Source organism: Camellia sinensis, chromosome 8 (assembly GCF_055761805.1).
Source record: "Camellia sinensis isolate YWXY chromosome 8, ASM5576180v1, whole genome shotgun sequence".
In the NCBI taxonomy this organism is placed as follows: domain Eukaryota; kingdom Viridiplantae; phylum Streptophyta; class Magnoliopsida; order Ericales; family Theaceae; genus Camellia; species Camellia sinensis.
Window position 1 is genome coordinate 65021595 of NC_138968.1, and position 14285 is coordinate 65035879.

A 14285-nucleotide genomic window follows, 5' to 3' on the forward strand; every position below is an offset into this window, starting at 1 on the left:
GTGTGAGACAAGGTGTGAGTGTTCTTATGAAAAATTTCTACTTATTGATTTTATTGTTAGCATGCCTTCTGATGCTTTTATTTGCTACAGGTTCTTTAGCAAATTATAGGTGGGTTGTTAGCTGTATTGCTGAGGCCACAAGAAGCTCAATGTCCCCTGGTTCGGTGCATTGCTCGAGAGCTTGTAACTTGCTTGGTAATGCTACCTATTATGGATTTTGCAAGCCCTTGGTGAGTTCTTTTAGGACTTCATTTGTTTTTTTATGCAGTGTTTTATGGCAACCCTGTTGCTCATAAGTATATATTCCTCTGAATGTTTTATACCGTACATGGTCTAATTTGTAAGACTTAAATGTGAAAACGAAAAATCTTATAGCTGTGAAAAATTCTTATATCTTCTCCTTGTTTCTGCTTCGAATATCGCAATGTTTACATAAGATACGCAGGTAGGTTGCTCCCCTCTTTTGGTGCCTTTAAGGTTATTATTTTTCTCTTCTTAAATAAAAATGTTGTCTCCCAAGTTTTTCTGATGTAGAAACAATTCGCTAGTGTGATGTATCAAAAAATAAATAAATTTTTGTACTCAGTCAAACGTAATTTAGGTTTATGAAACAAACAGAAATATTTGGGAAAGGGTCATGAGTTCTCTACTTCTGCAATTAGGTCACTTAATAATTCATTACTAAAAAATCATATTGTTAAAAAAAAAATTCTTATTATATATATATATATATATATTGTGGTACATCAGGCATATGGTTATGCATATCTAACATTCTTACTCTAAGAATGTACCTGCTGTGATAAAAATAGGATCGAGGTACTAGTTACAAGAAGCATAGGCTGAATACCCGAGGTTTGCAATGTTTAACTATTTGTGGGGCTTCTGGAGTAAAGCCACATTTACCTCTAGCCTCTTGTAAATCATAGTGCAAATTCTCATTTTTTTAGTACTATAATACTATTTGGTAGGTTTGGCATTTAGCAAGTGACTCTGGTAATTTTCAAGTTAATTTTGGCATTTATCATTTTTAAATACTATGCTCATTAGTGACCTCCTAATTACAATGCCATTGACACTGAGCTGCAGGGAAGTTACTTCCAAAAAGATTAAGATCAACCAGAAATGATTAATGTTCCTATTTTGGTTTGCTGAATTAAATTTTTAGTTTATTCATATGCATCAGCGGTTTCTGGATTAATTTGTGTTTTCTTTTTTCAGGTCAGAATTTTTTTGGAGAGATGCAAAATATGGTCCAAGAATTAAAGAACTTAGTTTTTTTAAGTTTTTTAATTTTTTAATATATGTAAACATAGTTAATTTTTTTTTATTTAATTCTTTTGTATATACTTTTGAATATTTAATTTCCATTTATGAAATATATGATGTTATTCTATTCAATACGTGGTTATGATTCAAAATATAGTATATAGTGTGTATTACGTTCTTCAAATGTGCATACAAAAATAATATTGATTATTTTTCAAATATGTCTGAATCTTTTTTTTATCACAGATTTTATTAGTTATTAATCACACTTAAAAGATGTGATCTAAATGTTATTAATCACACTTAAAAAAGATGTGATGTAAATATTTTTAATCACACTTAAAAGGTGTGATCTAAATGTTATTAATCACACTTTTTAAGTGTGATTAAAAATGACTATTTTTAATCACACTTCCAAAGATCACACTTAAAAGGTGTGATCTAAATATTTTTAATCACACTTAAAAAATGTGATTAAAAATGACTCTTTTTAATCACACTTTCAAAGATCACACTTAAAAGGTGTGATCAAAATATTTTTAATCACACTCAAAAGGTGTGATCTAAATATTTTTAATCACACTTAAAAGATGTGATCTAAATATTTTTAATCACACTTAAAAGATGTGATCTAGATGTTATTAAGCACACTTAAAAAGTGTGATCCCAAAGATCACACTTTAATAAAACTTAAAAGGTGTGATTAAATAACATACATCACACAAAAAAAGTGTGATCTTTATCTGTTTTTGTAGTAGTGTATGCAAACAAAGTTTCAAGAATATAAAATGGGGCTTCATTTTTCTTGCAATGTAGCCATTGGATTTTCATGAAACTTTGCAGATATGTTTTACATGAAATGTACTATAACATATGTAAATTTCAAGTTGATCGGAGAAAGTTCGAAAAAATATTAATTTTTAATGCATATATCATGTATATATATAATTATATACATATTTTAATGCACAAAAAAGCAAGCACAAAAATACTCATTTAAGGCTCTAATACCAATGTAAGATACAGATAACACAGTAGGTAAAAAGATTCAAAGCATACCTTAGGTGCTAGAATCCAAAACGAAGAACATTATAGGTAAATCACGTGCTTCATAAACCACGAATTAAGAACACCCAACAATAGAGTGATACCACAGTATGAGTATCACCCACTCTAGTCACAGTGCAAATGTTTGATCGTTAATCTAATGGAAGAGAGTTAAAGAGAGAATATGATAAAAATCATTCGTTATTGGATTCATTCCACATCCTATATACCATATCAGATATATAGGCTCACTATCTAACCATCTATCCATATCTCTTGATAAGATATGATAAATATAGATATTGATAGTGGGTCATCCAAATAGGATAGTGATTAAATTCAAATTCAAATTAAGATGGGTAAACTAAATGGGTTATGAATCATGGCACATGGACGCCCAAATCCGGGTATCAAGAGTTGCTGAAGAATCAACCAAGGAAGAAAACAAAACCCAAATCAAAGAAAAAAACAAGAGACACTCAACAGAATATATCAATCTCTTGAACGCAGACCAAATAGCCATAGAGATCCACAAAATGTAGCCGCTTGATGAGAAAAACTATCCTGGTCTACATTTGGCCATTCCATTAGCAAAACATCAGCAGGGATACATCTCTGCCTTGCAGAAGCACCTGACCTGCTACTAGCCATTACTCTTACAAAATCTGATATGCTTTAAGTTTGAAACCAGATCATGAACTGAATAAGGCAACACTTTTGTGTTATACTCGATACATAGAGCAACTCTCTTTAACAGTCTCACCAAGTTTAGTGAAATCTGGCTGACATTCATTGAACAAGAAATCATTCCTTAAGTTTCCAAATAGACAACATCAAAGAAAAGGAACAAATTTCCAAATTTGCATCTCCAGCTTTTTGAATTTGACTGCCGACCACCACTGACGCAATCCTTGAATAGAACCAGGAATTGCCCACTGTGATTCCCACCAATTTAATTATTCTAACCCAACCTCTCAAATCATTGGGTAGAACAAGAGAATATGATTTAAGGTCGATTAAAAAGATAAATAAGTGAAACTTGAACACATATTTCGAAACTTGTTAAACTTTGAAGCCAAACTTAAACAACCTGCTATTTGGCTCAATTGAATCATTTACAATCCTACCTCAAAAATTAAAACTCTCCAACTTGCCAAGGTTCATTGACACAAACTTTGGAGGGAGTTACTCAAAAAGGGAACGAAAAGGTAAGAAACTATATGAAAATTAAGGTTGCATATATAGAACTTGTACCTTGTTTAAAAAAAGAAAATCAAATTGCATACATACATTTTATTTGTTTTGTTTGGTTCTTCAAACAACTTCATCCTTAGGCATCACTCTGGTAATACCCTTAACAAATTCAGGACCCGAAATCTCAGTCTCTGTGTTATGATTGCAATCATGTTGATCAAATGACACTCTTTGGTCATTGTCTGATTTAGATGAATGTTCATCTTTGCTTTTTCCCCATATTACAAGATATAAGCCGATCACTATGACAATTGCTCCAACAAAACTGTAAAAAAAATATAAAAAAATTAATCAATAACTTTAGTTAACCATTTTAGTTGTAATAAACGAATAAAATTAAACAGGTTGGATGGAATACATAAATCGATGAAATAAAAATGATATAGACTTAAATTTTTTTTATTTTTGTATTTTTAATCTTTTAGAAAGTGTCTAGAATGTTGTGTTGGTAGAGACTCATTTACTCTTGAAGGAGCCCACGATGACTTCGTGAGGATTGCAATATTGTTACATTGTATTCGATCTTGACATTTTTTTTATAATTTTTTTTCCAGAATTGTGATATTGCTGTCATGAAATTTATGTGATGCTAGTGGAGAAAGGACATTGATACTTACCTTCCCACATGTGTTTGCTCAGCTAAAACAAAAGAGCTAATGATGGCAGTAATAACCATACTTAGAGGACTGAATGCAATAACTAACTCCGGAACAGATTATTCCCTGCATCCAGACATCATCTATGAGTTCAACTGTAAAATCTGAAACAAGTACTATTTATATTGTGTTTGGAATAAGAATTGCTTACACCATAAAGTGCACATATGAGTTTAGTATCCCAACTCAAGGACCATATGGCCATGTTGCCCCTTTCGACAAGGAGGGTCAATATAGTTCCTTGCAACGAACCCAACATACATATCAGAGTGGTGAGAGAGAGTTCTGCTGGGTATGACTTCAATGTGATTGCCTAACAGACATAAAAAACCACTTTATATCTTACTTGTCATTATATCATTGGTCATTAGTAAAGTAATAATGGTTTTGTTAAAAAAAAAGTACAGAAAATGAAATATGTAGAGTAGATTTATTTTGGTTGTGCTCCACCTTCACCACCTTTAAATTAATATTATACACTTTATTTTCTATAATTTTTTTCCTTGAATTGGTTGCATTTTCAATAGTAAAGAGATGCAACGCTTGTGAAACGAAATTCTTGTTCACTAGCTCCAAATGAAGCTGTTCTTCACTGGTGGGAAGGTGTGAAGCTTAGCAAAAAATAAAAATTGCTTTGGAAAGTCATTCCCTCAGCTGTGCTTTGGTCTCTATGGAAGCTGCGAAATGAGTGTATTTTTCAGGCTGCTAAACCTCACCTGGAGGACCTATGCGAGTTGGTTAAAATCAGAGTTGCACTGTGGTTGAACCAGAGTTTCAAGGCCTTCAACTTCACTGTCCAGGACTTCCTTTCCAATTTAAGACAAATCAGGTACTGTTTGGGGAGTAAATCTGTCCTATGTGGCTAATTTAGATATCAGTTTCCTGGAGGGCTGCTGTTTTGGCCTGTTGTACATCAGCTTGAGCTTTTTCTCACCTCTGGGCTAGGTTTGGTCTTGTTTTGCATTTTTATTTCTCTGCTCTGTTCTTTTTTTTCTGTTTCGGTTTGGTTCCTCTCCAAACCCCTTTCCTCTCCTTTTTGATGTACTCTCATCTTGTATGGTTTGGTCATCAATAAAGGTTTCTTTGGCTGCTTCAAAAAAAAATGAAGCATGGATATCAAAATATTAACTCAACACATTGACATAGTACTACTCTCAAACTAGAAACATGAGATGGTAGAGCTTATCGGATGACTAGGTTGGAGATATGTTGTCCCATTTATTCCATTTTGTAACCATGTAATGATGCTACAGTGATATTTCATGAATAATTTCTTATGAGGTCATCAAATGATAGTAAAAATGATGTTAATTACCAAACGAGTGACATATGACGGTGCCATATTGGTTAGTACATGCATAAAACCTGTCAACCCACTAGCAGAAATTAGATTTTTTTGAGGCAGTTTTATTTGTGACCACAAATTTAATATTGTAAATAAACTTTTTTTTTCTTTTTTGAGACCCGATAAATTTCCATTGTTAATTGCACTTTTTGTAACAGAAAACACCATCATAAATAAAACGATCACAAAAAAGAACATATTTGCTTGTGATAACAATTGTACCATTGCAATTATTAGTCATAAAAAGTCCATCATTTTTCTTGTGTCTACAACCATTTTTATCGCAAATAATGAAAAACAATACTACCATCGCAAATAATGTGCATGAAAATAATGGTGATTTGTCTATTTAGTTCCCAAGTCTAACCTCTCTCTCTCTCTCTCTCTCTCTCTCTCTCTCTGGCCACCATTAGTGTTCACTGCCACCATTCTACTTCCCTCTACCATCTCTCTCCACCATCCTCCTACTCCTCTCCACCATCTCTCTCAACTCTCTATCACACATTTGTTTTGGCTTTTCTTTAGGATAAACAGATCACCTATATTCCTTGATCTTTTGTTGCGGGAGCTTGAAGTACCTTATGTGTTCGTATTTGGCATGATGAGTATTATCTTTTATAAATGGTTAAGTAGTTTGGACATTGACTTGACTCATTAGACAGTGGATAGGATGCTCTATTAGTAGTATATAAATTTGCTATATGTAAGATTCAATGCACTAGTTAGGCATATCTTGAATGAACGCAAATTGGTCACCAAAATATCTTTAGAGAGGTAATTGTGCAAGAGGTAGTGATCTTGAACCATTTCATGTGAGGCGCGCATGGTGAATTATGTTGTATATCCTTATCGCAAGAGGTGCTGATAGGGCTTATGCTTGGAATATAGAATTGCACAAATTATAGTTGTGATTTTCAATCGATCACTTATTTTTTGTGAGATTATGGGAAATTGATGCTATTATGGTTTGTTTCATAATGATGCCAGCATGCAAGATTGGCTCGCTCTCAATCACCAATGGAGATTGCTCATGTGAGTGAGCCAATCTTGCATGCTGGCATCATCATTTGCTAATCATTATGAAGCAAATCGTAATAGCATCAATTTCCCATAATCTCACAAAATAAGTGATCGATTAAAAAGTCACAACTATAATTTGCGCAATTCTAGATTCCAAGCATAAGCCCTATCAACACCTCTTGCGATAAGGATATACAATGAAATCCACCATATGCGCCTCACATGAAATGGTTCAAGATCACTACCTCTTGCGCAATTACCTCTCTAAAGATATTTTGGTGATCAATTTGCGTTCATTCAAGATGCGCCTAACTAGTGCATTGAATCTTACATGTAGCAAATTTATATACTACTAGTAGAGCATCCTATCCACTGTCTAATGAGTAAGGTCAATGTCCAAACTACTAAGTTAACCATTTATAAAAGATAATACTTATCATGCCAAATACGAACACATAAGGCACTTCAAGCTCCCGCAACAAAAGATCAAGGAATATACATGATCTATTTATCCTAAAGACAATCTGAGGATTATCCATGGATTTGATTTGAGCATAAAAGGTATGTTGAATCCGTTTATTTCCATTGTGTGTTATTTCTTATTTTTCCTACACCTCTCCTTGCAAAACCCCCCTATCTATCTCCCTCTCCCTTTGTAATTTTAGGTTATTTTTAAATTTTGTGAACGAAATTGATGTTTTGTTGAATTTTTTAATTTAATTTAATTTTTTATTAACAAAAGAGAAATTTTATTATCACATTTCGAGTTAATAATGACGAAGGAGAAAGCTTCATGGAAAAAGGAACATCCCAAGAAGTTGGCATGCACCCTAAACCAATCCTAAGCAAACACATAATCACAAGAAAAGAATAAAAAAGAATGGGTAAAGTTGGCAAGAGACCAACAAAGCACCTAAAACTATTACATAGCATCTCCCTAACCAATCAACAACAAAGTCTTCTACTGAGCAACAAAGCAACAAAATCCAGCCAGTTGAAGGTCAAAATCCAGCAACAAGGGCTTTTGTTAATGAAATTGAAATTGATCTTTCTGCTGGGTTGTTGATGACAGTTGATGGTTTGATTGTTGATTTTGTTAATTTTGTATATGGCTGTTGATGAAATTAATATTTTAACATTAGAAAGATTTATATGTTGTGTGAGTTGTGAGTGCAAAATATATTTTGTTTAGGCTTTAATTATTACCAATCAAAGGTTGAATTTTTTTCTTTATTCAAATCCAGCAGTTAGGATTGATTTTGGATAATCATTCCCATTTTTTCTCTTTTTTTCTTTGGGTTAGGGCCGAAAAATCCCTTACTTGCAGAATGACGAAAGCAGCCCCGCAGAAACAACCTGCAGTGATCATGAGAGAACCCTTGATGAGGTCTTGTTGGTTTGCAGAAGTTGAAGTATTAGTTATTGGACCATGGCTTTTCATTTTGGTCCACGACAATCCAATTAGTGCTCCTTTGATTAATGTCATAATCATTGCTCCTCCAACAGTTACAAATGTCCCCACCACCTTAGCCTGGCTATGTGAGCTCCTCAGATTAACCTTTTCAAGCCTATAAATCACACCATTAAGTTGTATCACTTGGACATGGATCCCCTATCAACATTAATAACACGGCATGCCTATAAATATCACAATGCTGGGTATCATGAAAAACTTTTTATAAAAATAATCATGAAAGTTTTGTAACTCTTGGATTACAATTAGAATAAAACACTACACACTAATTAAGGGAATCCAATGATCATAAATTTTTCATGATCATTTTGATGAAAAAATTTTCATGATGCCTAACTTTTCCCTATAAATACACAGCAATAGCATATATCTAAAAATTTTATCCAAAATTTTCGATATGTAATTCAAATTAATTCTGGGCAAAAATTTAGACCCATTTTATAAGTTCTTAGACTTACTAATAAACACATGGATATATATATGTGTGCACAACGTACGTATGCATGGTTTTATGTGCAAACCTACTATATGTGACTTAAAAAAGTTACGCATATATAAGGTAAAAACAGAAGAATAAAAAAATTAATTTTGTGAATCAAGTGGATCTAATTGGGGCTGATCAAAATTTTGTGCCTTGTTAAGAGTCATAGATTCAAATCTCGCCACAAGGAAGATTTCTCCTTCCTGGACTATGACCTCCAACTTCCAATATATATATAGAATTGTTTGATCTAAATTCATTCTAAATGACATTCATTTAGGTCACCCTTAATGAATCTATCACATATTGAATTTGTTTGTCTATATTTCTATAAAATATATATATATATATATATATATGTTACGTGCACATGTGTGAACTTGGGTTGTCATAATAGAATACTTAAGAGGAAATACTAACCATCTCCATCGGACGGTGATTAATGTTCATATATATGTGTAAAAATTATATTAACATATATAAAAAAAATGTAAAAATATGTGAAATATATAGTGAACTATTATTATTATTATTATTATTATTATTATTATTTTACCTTATTTAATGCATAACAGATTTCAGATGAATATTATTATTGTTATTTTACCTTATTTAATGCATAACAAAATTCCAGATGATAACAAAATCCATAGGTAATTTACCTGAGTATCCAAGCCATTAGAAAAGTTATGGCAGGAACAATGTTATACATGGCAGTGGCAAAAGTAGCTGTTGTGTACTTCATCCCAGTATAGAACAAGTTTAGGTCTATCACAGGCCTGATTACAATTACATAACAATAAGAGTAAAAACATTAGACACATGCATTAGATTCACCTTAAAAGCATAATTAAATTAATTTATAAGTATTTGCTTTTTGAGGTGGAAAGATAAATTAATTACTCCAACAAACCCCGTAACATTATCTTCAAGAAGACAGAAGTGGTCATCCTTGGCCTTACTTTCCTGTACATTTGTTATAGTCAATAACATAGTATGATTAGTTTAAAATCTTCTCTCATAGAGCAAAGAACAAAGAGAGAGAGAGAGAGAGAGAGAAATACCTTTCAAAGAGGAGAGCAAAGGGAGCAAAGACAAGAGCGGCGACAGCATTCCGGTAGACAGCAAAGGTGTAAAGGCTCATCCCTTGGTTTAGACCAAACTTGGCTATAATACCCAAACCCGCATAACCAAACTGCAACAAAATCATTGCCAAGTATGGCATTGCTCTCTTATACACCTCCATTGACATATTGCTCTCTCTCTCTCTCTCTTTGTGAAATGTGAAGTGCTTATGGACAATAGCAGCGACATACCTAAGGTTATATATAAGGGTTGGCTTATATATTTTTTATTTTTTTAAAAATAAAAAAAGACTCAAATGGACTATAAAATATTATTATTATTTTTTATGAAAAATGTAGACAAATAGTGAATAATAAAAAATAAAAATTAATTAAAAAAGCTACTTCACAGCTTATTTAACAAACACTATTCAGCAACTTAAATCTATAATCCAACAGTTATATCAAACAGATTAACAGCTTCTGATTAAAGGCATAATCTATAATTTGTTAAGTTATAATGTATAATCTGTTTTAACAGTTATACCAAACAGCACCATTATCAAATAATCACTCCGATGTAATCGGTGATTGCGTATTTATTTATTTTTTGTATTTTTATTTATTAAATACAGGAGCCAAAAAAAAAAAAAACAATTCGTAGAAAAAACGGAACAAAAACCGATGATGCCAAAGCAAGCAATCATTCTAGAAAGCTAAGCTTTAAACCAGCACATGAATCACAAGGACCCATCCAAAAAACAGAAGAAAAAAAAAACTGAACCAGAAAAGTTGGCATGATGCCAACAACTATGATCAAAAGCTCTTTATTTTGTTTTTCCCGTTTTTGCGTGTTTTCTTATTCGTATTGCGTATGGGGAGGGATTTGAACGGAACTGGGTTGGAGTTGCTAAGAGTTGCCTAAATCAGGCTCCCAGGTCTAAATAGTAACTCAAACTTGTTTTTCCAAACTTGACCCAACAATATAAATTGAACTTGATTACACCTCAATTGCACGAATTGTGAGAGGCAAGAAGGATTTGCACTAATACCAAAAAAAAGAAAAAAATAAATAAAAACTTGCATGCAGAAAACTTGCACTGCCATAAAAATAAAATTATTTTTTCATTGTTCTACAAAAATTTAAAGATAAATTATGCAAATGGTCCCTGTACTTTACACGATGTGTCAATTTAGCTCATGTTGTTTCAATTTATTCGATTTTGCCCCTTAATTTAACATATCGTGTCATTTTAGTCTAATAAATAATGGTTGTTAAATTTGATGGACGGAAAGTCTACACAATGTGTCAATTTAGTCCACGTAATTTACACAGTGTGTCAATTTGATCCCTATTATTTTAATTTGCTCGATTTTGACAGGGACCAAATTGAAATATTGTGTGAACTATAGGGACCAAATTGACACACAGTTTGACTTTCTGTCCACCAAACTTAACAACCGTTATTTATTGGACTAAAATGACACAATCTGTCAAATTAATAGGCAAAATCGAGCAAATTGAAACAACAAAGACTAAATTGACACATCATGTAAATTACAGTGACTATTTGTATAATTTATCCAAAGTTTAATTTCTCTAATAATTTATATGATGAAAGAGAGATGAAAGGAAATGAAAAGAAGAAAAAGTGTCAACGCACGAAGCAAACATGTCTATGAAGTGGGGAATCCAGGAAGTAGAGGCTCTGTGGGATACTTATGATACTAGTACCTAGTTTTGGTGGGGAGAGTTACACTCCGTTTGAATTGAGAGATTTGGTAAGGAAAAAAAAAGAAATGGAAATAATTAGATTTCTCATAACTTATTTGGTTGATTAATGAGGTAAGTAATATGGTAAAAAATGAAGAGAAATTGTGAGAAAGCCAAATCACACTCAACTTAAGTTTTGTTTCTCACCAAAAATAGTGGTGAGATTTCGGGAGAATCAAAATTAATTTTTTAATCATAGTCCATCCAAACAATAAGGTGAGAAATCGCAATCATTTCTCTTATTTGATTTTCTCACCTCCCTAACTATTTATTTTCTTTTCTAATCTCTCAATTAAAAAGGAGTGTTAATTTGGAGGCTCAGAGAATACCATTTTTGCCCATAGCCCCAAACTTTTGATTCTTTTAGCTTTCCAATAATAGTAATAAATGAAACACACATATCTATTGGTCAATTCGTGATACGTGTCGATTTATAATTTTAGAAAGGACTCAGGATGATGCGTATTATATGATGCTTATTAAATATAATGATGGAAAGAGAGATAGCTCAATTGGAACTTGTAATCATCAAAATGGATAGAAAGGGAGATACCTCAATCGGGGCCTAGGCACATATGGCAAACTCCCAAACCAACACTTTCATGTACGCCATCGCCCTATAGCAGTCCTCAACATGTGCACAAGGAACTTGTAAGGGGAGGTCCAAGATCAGTATGAAACTGAGACCGAATTAGGGGAAAATATGGTAAAGACATAAAAGACACATGCTCGACTCCGGTAGGGACATGATAGAGAACTATGGTTGGCTCTACAATGGTCATTGTCGTTGTGCCATGTCATACCATCACTGATACAACAGTATGCATCACTGGCAAGCCCTTAACCACTACAGTAACACCCACGCCCACGACTGGCACTACACCTAAGATGGGGACTGGTTCCAGAAGCTAACCTCGTCCTCGAACTCGGGCATCAGGGAAGATAGTGGGAACCTTTGCAACTCCTACCAACCGTCCTTCCAGATGGGATCGAACGTACTCCATATAGTCTCATCCACCAGCAATCCCTCTACAGCGGTGTCGCTTCAGACAATAAGAACCTTCTCCTAAGAAAAAGTATCTCTTGATCTCATGCTAAGGGGAGGAAAAACTGAAATCCTAGCCGGGCCATGCCCAATGACTGGTGGCTGGCCCACTTAGCCAAATACCAGACACGACAAAACGGTCCCTTCAACAAGAGTCGTTGTCAGACGGGCAACCTGGACGGCTGGGTACTAGGCCTCACCAGTAGGGGGCGTAGTTACCCATGAGCACCACATGATCTGAAAAAGGCAAGTTCGATAATCAGTATACAAACAAGAGGAAAATTAGTATATGGGTAGATTAGAGATACTTGCGTGGTCATTGGTGATAATATCGAGTATGGTTATACATGAGTCGAGTCGAATTGATTTTACCATCTACTCGACACTCAACCCAACTAGATCGGGTTGAAAGAAAACCCATCCAATTCTGACCGTTATGTTATTCAAAACTGCACAAATCAGGTTTCTCGGTTTGCTGGTCGGATCAAGTGAAACTATATAGCAAGCATGTGCATCTACATATCTAAAAAAATATAAAACAACTACAAAGGTAGCAAACATGTATCAAATATCTCACAAAGATTCAATTTCAAAAATCATCTCATTTGGGTTAGTGTCTAATTATATCTCATCAAAAAGTGATTTAGAAAAAAACAATGGTGAATTTTATGAGTGAATTGGTAATAAAATGATGAGATAGATAAAGAGGGAGATACAAGAGCGGAACCGGTTTCATCACCATGTATACCATTGTCGCCATCGTCACAAATCTAAGCACCATCGTTAGCCTTTCAAATCTCAATAGCATCGTTATCATTTCGAATCTGAGCACCTTTATCATCGTCTTAAATCTAAACACCATTGTTAGAGGGAGATTAAAAAAAAAAAGGGCTTCTGCGAGGAAGCCGAGAGAATGAGAGTATGGGTATCTATAATAGAGGATGAGAAAGTGGAAGTATGAGAGCCTGTGAGGAAGATAAAATGGTGAGAGAGATAATGTGAAAGTATGAAGAATGGAGGTGATAAGGCTTAGAGTCTTGCGAAGATAAAAGAAGACTAAGATTTTTGAAAAGATAGATGTAATCAATGAGTCAAATATGTGTAAAAATAGTTTACCCAAAAACTAAAAATAAAAAATATGTGCAAAAAAATGAGTGATGGAAGAGATAAAGGCTTGAAGTCTTTGGGAAGATAAAAGCTCAAAGATAAGACTGAAATTTTTGGAAACATAAAATGCAATCAATGCATCAATACGTGGTAACCTCAGAACCATGTATAATTGTTGGTTCGATTCAGGTTTGACGGATTCTCTGCTGTAACACCCGTGACTCGACCGTTCAAGTCACGGATTTGTTGATTCCAACTCAATTCCGACCATGGAGGATTTGAAACTGCCCGTGACACCTTTGGATCGGTCAGTTTGGTTCAATTTTTTTGAGTGGTTCGATTATTTGAACAACCCCAGTATCAGGCATCTGTCGATACTCATCAACAGTGGAAAGAATGAGAGAATGATGCCTATCCCTATGCCTCCTCTTGTACCAGACGGCCCAAGCAAAGATGTCTATCTCTGGAAAATACTTAAAGAACCACATTTACGGGCAAGCACAAGGAATAGGTAGTTAGGAAAACAAGTAACAAACAAATGGTATGAATAACAGATAAACAGTATGGACAGACAGATATGCACAAAGAAAGAAGTATGGACAAACAGTTATGCATAATGTACCTCCTATAGGCACCAATGTTCGTCTAATCTAGTGCCACAATTACGTGAGACGACACTCGTGTAACCATACATAGTGGCCAAAGTTGCGCTGCCCAAGTCATAGTCTCCAGTACGATCCATGTACACC

The 14285-nt window shown here is 33.9% G+C and overlaps 1 protein-coding gene across 1 annotated transcript; it reads right to left on the reverse strand.

Annotated features, from left to right (window-relative positions):
• Positions 1-3500: 3500 nt before the first annotated feature.
• On the reverse strand, positions 3501-9779 carry LOC145797805 (WAT1-related protein At2g39510-like). Its single transcript, XM_082885228.1, has 7 exons — positions 9611-9779; positions 9450-9512; positions 9209-9325; positions 7913-8159; positions 4378-4539; positions 4188-4273; positions 3501-3835 (listed from the first exon to the last, which is right to left on the reverse strand). The coding sequence occupies exons 1-7, from the start codon at positions 9769-9771 to the stop codon at positions 3631-3633; spliced, it is 1041 nt and encodes a 346-aa protein (XP_082741354.1). The 5' UTR covers positions 9772-9779; the 3' UTR covers positions 3501-3630.
• Between the last annotated feature and the right edge of the window lie 4506 nt (positions 9780-14285).

Bases quoted from the DNA above. Each gene is read 5' to 3' on its own strand.
- LOC145797805 (XM_082885228.1), bottom strand. From the start codon at position 9,771: ATGCCATACTTGGCAATGATTTTGTTGCAGTTTGGTTATGCGGGTTTG. The intron at 4,274-4,377 runs GTAAGCAATTCT...TCTGTTCCGGAG, and splicing joins TCATATGTGCACTTTATGGT to TTAGTTATTGCATTCAGTCC. The intron at 3,836-4,187 runs GTAAGTATCAAT...TTTTTTTTACAG, and splicing joins GAGCAAACACATGTGGGAAG to TTTTGTTGGAGCAATTGTCA.